The 12,500-nt window shown below is 47.6% G+C and overlaps 1 protein-coding gene across 2 annotated transcripts in view; it reads left to right on the top strand.

Annotated features, from left to right (window-relative positions):
- nrg3 (neuregulin 3) overlaps positions 1-12,500 on the top strand; it is a 314,472-nt gene that overhangs the window by 278,510 nt on the left and 23,462 nt on the right. For both annotated transcript variants that reach the window (XM_033012935.1, XM_033012934.1), the window contains exon 3: positions 635-708. In XM_033012935.1, coding sequence (XP_032868826.1) covers positions 635-708 — 74 coding nt within the window. The remainder of the gene's footprint in view (positions 1-634; positions 709-12,500) is intronic.

The following is a 12,500-nucleotide window of genomic DNA, read 5'->3' as shown; positions in this document are numbered from 1 at the left end:
CTGCGACACCACCGTGCCACCCATCTGCTCATGGGCCAGTCACCTCAAGGCTCTGTCTATCAATGAGTGTCCAGGCAGCCGACCAGGAGCAGAAAAGACTGCAAAAAGTTGTAAACACTGCCCAGTCCATCATCGGCTCTGACCTCCTTACCATCGAGGGGATCTACCACAGTCGCTGCCTCAAAAAGGCTGGCAGCATCATCAAGGACCCACACCATTCTGGCCACACACTCATCTCCCCACTGCCTTCAGGTAGAAGGTACAGGAGCCTGAAATCTGCAACAACCAGGTTCAGGAATAGCTACTTCCCCAACAACCATCAGACTATGAAACTCAACTCAAACAAAATCTGAACTTTAATTAGCCTACTGCAATTTATATGTTTATGTATGTGTGTGTATATATATATATATTCAGTGGTATATGGACACACTGATCTATTCTGTATTATTTATGCCTGCAATATTCTGTTGTGCTGAAAGTAAATCAAGAATTTAATTATTCTATCTGGGGCACATGACAATAAACTCTCTTGAATCTTCAATCTTGAATCTTGACCAAGAGCCACGGGATTGAACACAGTGTGAGCTCCCCATGCCAGCCACCACTACTCATGCCTTTGCTTTCTTCACAGATGCAAGGAAGGATACCAAGGTGTTCGCTGTGACCAGTATCTGCCGAAAACTGATTCCATCCTCTCTGATCCAAGTACGTGGAATGTTTTCTTTGTTCAGTGTGAGTTTCTGATTGCAGCTATTACTATGGAGATACGGAGAGGACATTTTGCTATGAAGGTTGCTATTAGAGTGGATTGAGGGAAAGACGATCTCTTGGCCTTGTGTGATAAGCTCAGCAGGACAGTTGAGAGACACAATGGAACTGGAGATGCTAGAATCTTGCATAGAACACAAAGTGCTGGAAAAACCCAGCAGCTCTGGAGGACATGGATTGGCAATGTTTCGGGTCGAGACCCCTGTAGTCAGCGTGGAGAAAGCTAAAAAACAGGTGGAGATGGGACCAAACCTGGCAAGTGTTAGGAAGATGTCATAAGAAGGAACTACAGATGTTGGTTCACCAAAGAAAGAGACAAAAAAAGGGCTGAAGTAACTCAGCGGTCAGGCAGTATCTCTGGAGAACACGGAGAGCCTAAAGAAGGGTTCCGATCTGAAACATCTGCCTGGCCTACTGAGTTACTCCAGCACTTTTTGTATCTTTCACGAGTGGTAGGGGGAGACAGGTGAGGGGCATTTTGAGTGGAGAAAGGCTAGAGATGAAACGTTGACAAAAGGGTGTCAAAAGGAGGCAAGAAGACAAAACGCTTGTCAGATAAGAAGAGGAATGAAAGAGGAATAACATGTAAAGTCAGAGGGAGGGAAGAGGTTGGGATGGGTTTTGGGGGTGAAATGGGTGGTGGGACAGTGGAGTAAATGGACACCCCGAATGTGATGTGATGGGGATTATCAATAACGGTCACACTGTAGATGTACCGGGTGATCTCTGCCACCCACACAACTCTGACTTTCATCTTTGGAAAGCACAGAGGTTGCATCCACTAGACACACTGAACGAGCCTGGGTCAACACGGGCGGCAGGGTGGCGCAGCGCTAGAGTTGCTGCCTTACAGCGCTTGCAGCGCCTGGGACCCAGGCTCGATCCCGACTACGGGTGCTGTCTGTACGGAGTTTGTGCGTTCTCCCCGTGACCACATTGGTTTTCTTCGAGATAATCGTTTTCCTCCCACACTCCAAAGACGTACAGGTTTGTAGGTTCATTGGCTTGGTATAAGTGTGCATGGTCCCTAGTGTGTAGGATAGTGTTAATGTGCGGGGATTGGTGCGGACTCGGCGGGCCGAAGGGTCTGTTTCCGTGCTGTATCTCTAAACTAAACTAAACTAAACACCGTAGTGATGTTGTTTGGTTGAGCAGATCCTGTTGCTTCAAGATGCACATGCACACACACTCACACACTCACACTCACACACGTGCGCACACACACACACTCACACATGCACGCATGCACGCACACACACACACACTCACACACGCACACACACACACTCACACTCACACACGTGCGCACACACACACACTCACACATGCACGCATGCACACACACACACACACACACACACACCCACACACTCACACACTCACACACTCACACACTCACACTCACACACGTGCGCACACACACACACTCACACATGCATGCACGCATACACACACACACACACTCACACACACACTCACACACACACACTCACACACTCACACACACATACACTCAAACTTGCACGCACAAACACACACATGCACACACACGCTCACACACACACTCACACATGCACGCACACACTCACACATGCCCACACATGCACACACACACACACACACGCACGCACACACACATACACATGTGCACACACACACACACACACGCACGCACACACACATACACATATGCACATGCACCCTCGCGCGCACACACACACACACACACACACACACACACACACACACACACATGCACCCTCGCGCGCACACACACACACACACACACACACACACACACACACACACACACACACACACACACACACACACACACACACACACACACATGCACACAGCCTGTCTATCATAAAACAACATTGTTGAGAGAATGCAAATGTACAATAGATCCAATGCTCACTGTCCAGTAGCTTTCACCATGCAGACTCTCTCTATACAAAGCCACTTTAGTTTATGTCATCATTGGCCACCAAATGGAGTTGATGACAATAGAATGATATAGAATCAGGTGAAAAGAATCTCTCTCAGGAAGGCCACAGCATTTCTTCCCCTCCAATATGGGTGAAAGCATACATACATAACACAGATACTCACGTACAATGTTACAACTCAGCTGTATTATTAGCATCCCCACATTTCTATATTTACATTCAATCTGCATTGTGTTTTCCCGCTGATCTTGAATGTCAGGGCACAGATTGTGCAGAAGCATCACCATAAAGGAAGCATATCCTCCTTCACTGCACCAGTGGACGCAAGGAGTGAGAAAGCCTCCATGGTTCATCAGATGACTGGTGTACGATGGCGTACGTGGTCTTGGTGATGCTTCATCATCCTGAAAGTCATCCTGATGAGCCACAAATGATGCACGATCAGTATCATCGATGGTGCATCCGCAAGAAATTGCCGAGAGTTGTGGACGATACCCGGTCCACCATAAAAGCCAGCCTCAACCCCCCCCCCCCCCCCCCCCCCCCCCCCATCCACACTTCACCATGTTCCAGGAAAAGGCAGCCAACATTATCAAAGACCATTCACATTTCAGGGTGTTTAAGAAAGTTAGACAGGTACATGGATAGGACAGGTTTGGAGGGATACGGTCCCAGGCCGGGCAGGTGGGACTAGTGTGGCTGGGACATGTTGGCCAGTGTGGGCATTGGACCAAAGGGCCTGTTTCCACGCTGTACCACTCTATGATTCTCTGACCACTCACATCTAAGTCACTCTGTCTTCTCCCCTCTGCCCTCGGGCAAAAGATGAAAAGCTTGAAAAAAACATATTGCACCAGATTCATGAACAGATTCTTCCCCGCTGTCATCAGATGCTTGAATGGACCTCTCATATGCTATGGTTGAATTCTGCGATATTCCAGCCAACCTCATTGTGGTCCTGCACTTTTTTTTATTCTTCTCTGCCTCTGCATTGCAATATTCTGCACTGCTGCACTTTGACACACTCTGTACATTATGATTTGCCTGGATAACACGCAAAGCAAAGATTTTCACTGTATCCCACCAGTTCATAAGTTATAGTAGAATTAGGCCATTCGACCCATCGAGTATTCCGCCATTCAATCATGGCTGATCTCTGCCTCCTAATCCCACTTTGCTGCCTTCTCCCCATAACCCTTGACACTCGTTCTAATAAAGAATGTGTCTATCCCTGCATTAAAAAACATCCACGGACTTAAGCCTCCACAGCCCTCTGTGACAATGAGTTCCACAGATTAATTACCCTCTGACTAAAGAGGTTCCTCCTCACCTTTCTAAAGGAGCGCCCTTTAATTCTGAGACTAAGACCTCTGGTCCCAGACTCTCCGACGTGTGGAAACATCCTTTCCACATCCACTCTATGCCTTTCATTATTCTGTAAATTTCAGAGGTTCCCCCTCAACCTTCTAAACTCCAGCATATACAGGCCCAGTGCTGCCATATGCTCATCATATGCTAACCCACTCATTCCTCCGATCATTCTTGTAAACCACCTCTGGACCCTCTCCAGAGCCAGCCCATCCTTCCTCAGGTACGGGGCCCAAATATTCTCACGGTACTCCAAATCTTGGCACCGGCAACATTAATAAACCGACACCAATACCAATTTTTGTGTGACTGGGTCATCTTCATAAAATGGTGACCACAGGCTCCAGTCTCGTTGTTCTTTCTGCCTCGCCATTTGAAACCCAAAGACAAAGAATCATAGAGTGATACTGTGTGGAAACAAGCCCTTCAGCCCAACTTGCCCACACCGGCCAACATGCCCCAGCTACACTCGTCCCACCAGGGTCCATATCCCTCCAAACCTGTCCTATTCATGTACTTGTTTAAGAAGGAACTGCAGATGCTGGAAAATCGAAGGGAGACAAAAGTGCTGGAGAAACTCAGTGGGTGCAGCAGCATCTATGGAGCAAAGGAAATGGTCTGAAGAAGGGTTTCGGGCCGAAAGGTTGCCTATTTCCTTTGCTCCATAGATGCTGCTGTACCCACTGAGTTTCTCCAGCACTTTTGTCTACCTATTCATGTACCTGTCTAACTGTTTCTTAAATGATGGGATAGTCCCAGCCTCAACTACCTCTTCCAGTAGCTTGTTCCATACACCCACACCCTTTGTGTGAAAAAGTTACCCCTCAGATTCCTATTTAATCTTTTCCCCTTCACGTTGAACCTATGTCCTCTGTTCCTTGATTCTCCTACTCTGGGCAAGAGACTCGGTGCATCTACCTGATCTATTCCTCTCATCATTTTATGTGCCTCTATAAGATCATCCCTCATCTTCCTGCGCTCCAAGGAATAGAGTCTCAGTCTACGTAACCTCTTGCTATAGCTCACACCCTCTAATCCTGGCAACATCCTCATTAATCTTCTATGAACCATTTCATGCTTGACAATATCTTTCCTATAACACGGTGGCCAGAACTGAACACAATATTCTAAATGCGGTCTCACTAAAGTCGTGCTAACCTGCCACTTCACTGGATCCAAGTGCACTCTGAGACGTCCCTCCCATAAATAACTCAGCAGGTCTCCTTCCTCTGCTTGCATGTTGTATATGACTTGTGAAATCGGAAACGCGTGTCTCAGTTTCACCTCTTTTCATCTTTTTTTAATCTATTTTCCGCAATGGCCACTTCAGGCCAGCCGTTCGATATGTGCCCACACACTGGACCCACCGTTCATTCTGGCCAACGTGGCAATTCAAACCTGCTCGAGTTGCTTCCGTTGTCCTTCACGAGTAACTGGAAGGTTACTCAGCTGAGCGATTGCTGCTTGAAATGTGGAAGTGACCACAGGTACTGTTTCCATCCGCTGGGAATGTGTATCTACAATGACCGTGGCTATTGTTCCCAGAAGCAGAGTGGCAGATTCCACATGGATCCAGAACACAGCTAAACCCCTGCCCCACGGTACGAGTTCATTCCAAGAGCTCTCCCGAGTTTGCCCTGATTCGAACTCGGAGATTTACGGTAATGGCCACTCTTCGGTACTCGGGGCTCTCGTGGACATTTTTCAACATGGTGAAATTTTTTCACGAGTCTTCCCGTGCTTACCTGCCGTTAGCGAGTCTTCCCGAGTAACTACCGTTAGCGCTAAGAGACGTCCCCGAGCTCCGACGTACCCGCTACGTTCATTCTCCGTGCTTACCACGAGTTTGATTTTTTTAAACTCGGGAGAGCTCTTGGAATGAACTCGTACTGTGGGACAGGGCTTTTAGTCTGACCAGTGGCAGAGGTTGAGGGAAACTGCAAGGGGATCCTTGCAATGCTCCCGACAGTGTGTGCATTCATTTGCTGTATCCCCCAACCATTTATCTCTGCCCCGACCCTCTGCTGACCAGTTAAGTTTAGATGTACAGCGCAGAAACAGGCCCTTCGGCCCACCGAGTCTGCACCGACCTGCGATCCCAGCACATTAGCACTACCCTATACACACTAGGGCCTATTTTACATTTTACACCAAGCCAATTAACCAACAAACCTGTACGCCTTTGGCTTGGGGGAGGAAACCAAAGATCTCGGAGAAAACCCACGCAGGTCACGGGGGGAACATACAAACTCCGTTCAGACAGCAGCCGTAGGGTGCCTTCTCCCCATAACCCCTGGTACCTGTACTAATCAAGAATCTATCTACCTATCTCTGCCTTAAAAATGTCCATTGACTTGGCCTCCACAGCCTTCTGTGGCAATGAATTCCACAGATTCACCACCATCTGACTAAATAAATTCCTCCTCATCTCCTTCCGAAAGGAACGTCATTTAATTCTGAGGCTATGACCTCTAGTCCTAGACTCTCCCACTAGTAGAAACATCTAGGCAAAAACAGGAAAGCAGACTTTTATCTAAATGTTGGCCGACTAGGAAAAGGGGAGATGCAGCGAGACCTGGGTGTCATGGTACACCATTCATTGAAAGTAGGCATGCAGGTGCAGCAGGCAGTGAAGAAAGCGAATGGTATGTTAGCTTTCATAGCAAAAGGATTTGAGTATAGGAGCAGGGAGGTTCTACTGCAGTTGTACAGGGTCTTGGTGAGACCACACCTGGAGTATTGCGTACAGTTTTGGTCTCCAAATCTGAGGAAGGACATTATTGCCATAGAGGTAGTGCAGAGAAGGTTCACCAGACTGATTCCTGGGATGTCAGGACTGTCTTATGAAGAAAGACTGGATAGACTTGGTTTATACTCTCTAGAATTTAGGAGATTGAGAGGGGATCTTATCGAAACTTACAAAATTCTTAAGGGGTTGGACAGGCTAGATGCAGGAGGATTGCTCCCGATGTTGGGGAAGTCCAGAACAAGGGGTCACAGCTTAAGGATAAGGGGGAAATCCTTTAAAACCGAGATGAGAAGAACTTTTTTCACACAAAGAGTGGTGAATCTCTGGAACTCTCTGCCACAGAGGGTAGTCGAGGCCAGTTCATTGACTATATTTAAGAGGGAGTTAGATGTGGCCCTTGTGGCTAAGGGGACCAGAGGGTATGGAGAGAAGGCAGGTACAGGATACTGAGTTGGATGATCAGCCATGATCATATTGAATGGCGGTGCAGACTCGAAGGGCCGAATGGCCTACTCCTGCACCTAATTTCTATGTTTCTATGTTTCTATTCTCCCCACATCCACTCTATCCATAAATAGGCCCTTTGGCCCAATCCATCCATGCTGAGGTAGGCAAGGTACCGACCACACCGAGTCCCATTTGTCTGTTTTTGGCTCATATCTTTCTAAACAATTCCTATCGTGTGTCTTTTTATCCCTTGTAAGTGTTATAGTTGTCCCACCACTACCACCTTCTATGGCAGCTCACTCCTTATGTGTGAAAATGTTACCCCATTAAATGTTTCTCCACTGATCTTAAATATTTGTCCTTTAGTTTTTTAACTCCTGAACCCTGGAAAAAGATTGTGATCTTATCCATCCCCCTCATGATTTGATGTATCTCTATCAGGTCACCCCTCAAGAGTCCTACACTCCAGGGAAACAAGTCCCCAACCTATCTGGTTTATCTATATATCCCCAGTTTTCCATTCTCAGGAGCATCCTTGTGAATCTATTCTTCACCTATTCCAGTCTATGGACATCATTTCTATGGCTTGGGGACAGAAATAACACATACATTCATTGGACAATTATTCCATGACATACCAACTCCTATATCAGTGTCCCGACCGATGAAAGCTTTCTTCACCTCCTTGTCTACCACTGTTATCACTTTTCGGGCAGAGTGTACCTGCTCCACTCGTGGTCTCTGTTTTACAACAAGGGCACTACTATTTAGTGTGTAAGTCCGGCCCTGGTTTAACTTCACACAATGCAACACCTCACACTTGCCCGAGTTAAATCCCATCAGCCGTTCTAGTTGATGTCGATCCTGTTGCAAACTTCAATCTCTCAACAGCAAGGCGTTGGTTTGTGGACAGTGTTGTCCATGTATACAACCACCAATGACACAGTTTCACAAGAGCCTGAGAACACAAGAAATGGGAGCAAACGGAGACCATCAGACCACTCTGGTCCACTCCGTCTTTCCGCTTCTGTAAGGTCACCCTCATTCTTCTAAACCACAAGGACTGCAGGCCCAAACTGTGTGTGTAGGAAGGAACTGCAGGTGCTGGTTTACACTGAAGTGGGGCGCAAAATGCTGGAGTAACTCAGCGGGTCAGGCAGCATTTCTGGAGAAAAGGAATAGGTGAAGTTTCGGGTTGAGACCCTTCTTCAGACTGAGAGTCAGGGTAGAGGGAAACTAGAGCTATGACGTTTCAGATTGAGACCCATCCTCAGACTGAGTCCTCAATCCGAAGAAGGGTCTCGACTCGATATGTCACCGATACCTTTTCTCCCAAACTGTTGGGTGGAAAAGAATTGTTGACGTTTCGGATGGTGTTCCTGCATCGTGACATCTCTGGAGAACATGGATCTGTGACGTTTCGGGTCAGGACCCTTCTTCATTCTTTATCTTAGTTCTCAACTGGATGGAGTCACATGTTATCTCTTCTCACCTTTGTCAAACCTGGGGCAACAGTGGTGCAGCAGTAGAGTTGCTGCCTTACAGCGCCAGAGACAAGGGTTTGATCCTGATTATGGGTCCTGTTTATACAGAGTTTGTACATTCTCCCTGTGACCACATGGGTTTTTCCTGGGTGCTCTAAAGGTGTGTGGGTTTGTAGGTTAATTGTCCCGAGTGTGTAGTATAGAACTAGTGTACGGGTGCTGTCTGCCTGGGGGGGCAGTGGGCCGAAGGGCCTGTTTCCATGCTGTATCTCCAAACTAAACCAAACTAGATCTTCGGCAAGCGTGCTCAGTATCGGCAGTTGTGAAGATCTAACTCCCTCCAAATTGAGCTTACAAATCATCAGTCAGAGATAAAAGAAAGCCTGTCTGCCTTTCCTTCTCTGGTGATTGTTACTTTGTTATTCCAGAGACCCCTAATGATACCATTTGTCTTCACTGCGATGTCTGTCAATGGTTCAAACAGAACTCATCAATGATACCTTCCTCCCGACTGCCTATAGTCTTGCAGTCCCATTAACTACCAATTGACATGTGGATCAAAATACCCGAAACAAGGTTTATATCTTCATTAGTACTCGAGTTACTTAAGTATGCATGCAAACCACTGCCTTCTAATAACTTCACATTAGATTTGCTGTTCCACCTTATCACTTCTTATACTGAGTCACTAAGTCTCAAGGCGTGGACTCAAGCGCTACTCATGTGAATGAATTGGCCAGATTCACTCTGTTATAAGGGGTTAGTTCTACAAGCTCAGAGCCCTCGTTCTTGCAATGGTTGTTCCCCGTTCAGCCTGCATCTCTGGAGAGAAGGAATGAGTTGGTGACTTTTCGGGTCGAGACCCTTCTTCTTCATCTGAAGAAGAGTCTTAACCCGAAACGTCACCCTTTCCTTCTATCCAAAAATGCTGCCTGTCCCGCTGAGTTACTCCAGCATTTTGTATCTATCAAGAAAGATTCATTAACTGGGAGCAAAGGGCACAAACCATCTAGGTCAATGTTCTCCACTCAGTTTATTTGTTGGCCCTTCCAAACGCCACTGATTGACTTTGCCCTGGTTTAATTGTGTTCTCCTGCAAGCTGCAGGCCTCCTGTAATGTCACAATTACGGCAAACAGCACGTCTGCCTTCACTGACAAACACTGCCACGATGTAACATTTCCCTTCAGGTAGTTCTGCACTTCTCCAAACACCGCAAAGATCCAGACCTTGTTTTTATTAAGTAAAAGCAAAAAACTGCAGATGCTGGTCGATGCACAAAAGGACACAGAGTGCCTGGCGTAACTCAGCGGGTCAGACAGCCTGGCTTGCTGAGTCACTCCAGCGTTTGTGTCCCTGTTTCATTAACACTGGATTACTTGGCTGTGTGGAAAATCTATTGCCGATTTGACTGCTTCCTCCATTACCCATGGATTATGGTGTTCTCGCCCGTACATCAGTGGATATTTTAATGGAGAAACAAGGGACTGCAGATGCTGGTTTACAAACAAAGGCAGAGAGTGCTGGAATAACTCAGAGGGTCAGGCAACAGGCACGGAAATCGCTATCAAAACATGGGGGGGACACAATTTATTTCGGCCGCGCGCGCGCATGCGCACACACACGCGCGAGGCTTCGGCCGTGGGCCCTGTAGGCAGTAACATCAGGAGCTGACCTGGTTGGTGACAGACTCTGAACTCCAGCAACAGCAGCTTCATCCACCCCGAATCGTGGGACTCGAATCGGCCCGTTCACGGGGTCTTTCATCGGCCGGCGGGGGCTTCAACACCGGGAGCCTCGATCCGCATCAATCGCCTCAATGTAGCAGTTTGATTTTAAGCCGCGCTGGGCGATGAAAGGCCCCGCGGACGGGCCGATTCAGCCCTTAGAAAGCGTCTGATAAAATCCGGATTACAAAACATGGGGGGGGATTGTCCCCCACCTCTCAAAGCATGGGGGGGGGATTGTGTCCCCCCTGCACCCCCCCCCCCCCCAGAATTTCCGCCCATGGTCAGGCAGCCCCTCTGGAGGTCATGAATAGGTGACATTTTGGATCATGACCCTTCTGACTGATTGTAGTAGAGGGGAGAAAGCTGAAAGGGAGGTGGGGACAGGGCAAAGCCTGCCAAGTGATAGGTGGATACAGGTGAGGGGGACTTGAATGTGGACGGTTGGCAAAGGCCAGAGATGAAGAGAAAAAAAACGTCTGTGAGATTAGGAGATAAGGATCGAAGAGGCATTAAATAGGAAGCCAGAGGAACGGTCTGAAGAAGGGCCCCGATCAGAAACACCTTCTCCAGACCTGCTGAGTTACTCCAGCACTTTGTGTCTTTGTTTGATATTTTTGATGTGTATGTTTTCAGACAGTATTGGCAAGCCCAGGGTTTAGTGTCTGAGCTTAAGAATCAGGGGTACGCCATTTAGGACTGAGATGAGGAAAAACCTTTTCACCCAGAGAGCTGTGAATCTGGAATTATCTGCCACAGAAGGCAGTGGAGGCCAATTCACTCGATGTATGCAAGGGAGAGTTGGATATAGCTCTTAGGTTCTAACGGAATCAAGGGATATGGGGAGAAAGCAGAAACAGGGTACTGATTCTGGATGGTCAGCCATGATCATATTGAATGGTGGCACTTGATCGAAGGGCTGAATGGCCTGCTCCTGCACCTACTTTCTATGTTTCTTAGATCATGGCGCCAACTTATTTTGCAGTTGATGATGCTTCTATGTTATTGGGTTGGGGGTCCCAGCATTGAGACCCAGTGACTGTGAGGGAATGGGAACATATCTATAAGCCAGAGGTGAGGAGCAGAGGTGGCCGTCCCATTGCACCAGCACCCCTTGTCCTTCGTGGTGGAGTTTTACACTCAGCGCCCTCTCTCACTTGCACATGTGGTGGATTTCTCAACAGCGCAACATCCTAGGCAGACTTATGCCCAAGGTGTTCAGCAATCCATCTCAAAACTGCCACATAGTCTATAGTTTCATCTCTATTCATGTGCACCTTCCTATGGGACTGAGATGGGACACATACTATCTAGCTGTCATTACCACGTCTCGTCTGCAAGCTGTGCTGATGCCATTCAGATTGTTATCAACTTCAATGTCTTAATACCTGGAGACAACAGCGGAATGGACAATTTCTTCCCTTCTGCCTTTTATTTGCAGCAGGAAAGATGAATTCTTGCTATTTTCTCAAATCCGCAATTCAGTCGAACGATTAGAAGAGGGGAGACCTTGAGTGAGGCACGGTGCTGCCCACCATTAGCCCCACCACAAAGGACTGAATTGGTGAACCCGTCCTAGTAAAGCACTGGAGAGAAGGAATGGGTGACATTTCAGGTCGAGACCCTTCTTCACACGCTTCTTATGAAGAAGGGTCTCTACGCGAAACGTCACCCATTCCTTCTCTCCCGCTGTGTTACTACAGCTTGTTGTGTCTACGGCTTAAACCAGCATCTGCAGTTCCTTCCTACACACTCAGTAAAGCATTCTGTTCCTCAGGTCCAGGACAAAGCCCACGAATCTCACAAGACTCACAGTATTTCTAGTCAGTCGCCCTTGTTGCCATTTATCACAGACCCGGGTGCTTTTTGAATGTCGTTGCTCTTACTCGCCGAGGGAACTGATACTCCATTCACACCTTGTAATGGACCTGTCCCAACAAGGATCCCACTACACTCTCAAATATCACATTATCCATCAAACACATGTGTACAGATGCTCACAG

The sequence above is a fragment of the Amblyraja radiata genome, chromosome 37 (genome assembly GCF_010909765.2).
Source record: "Amblyraja radiata isolate CabotCenter1 chromosome 37, sAmbRad1.1.pri, whole genome shotgun sequence".
Classification (NCBI taxonomy): Eukaryota; Metazoa; Chordata; class Chondrichthyes; order Rajiformes; family Rajidae; genus Amblyraja; species Amblyraja radiata.
This window is presented reverse-complemented; position numbering and strand designations above follow the sequence as displayed.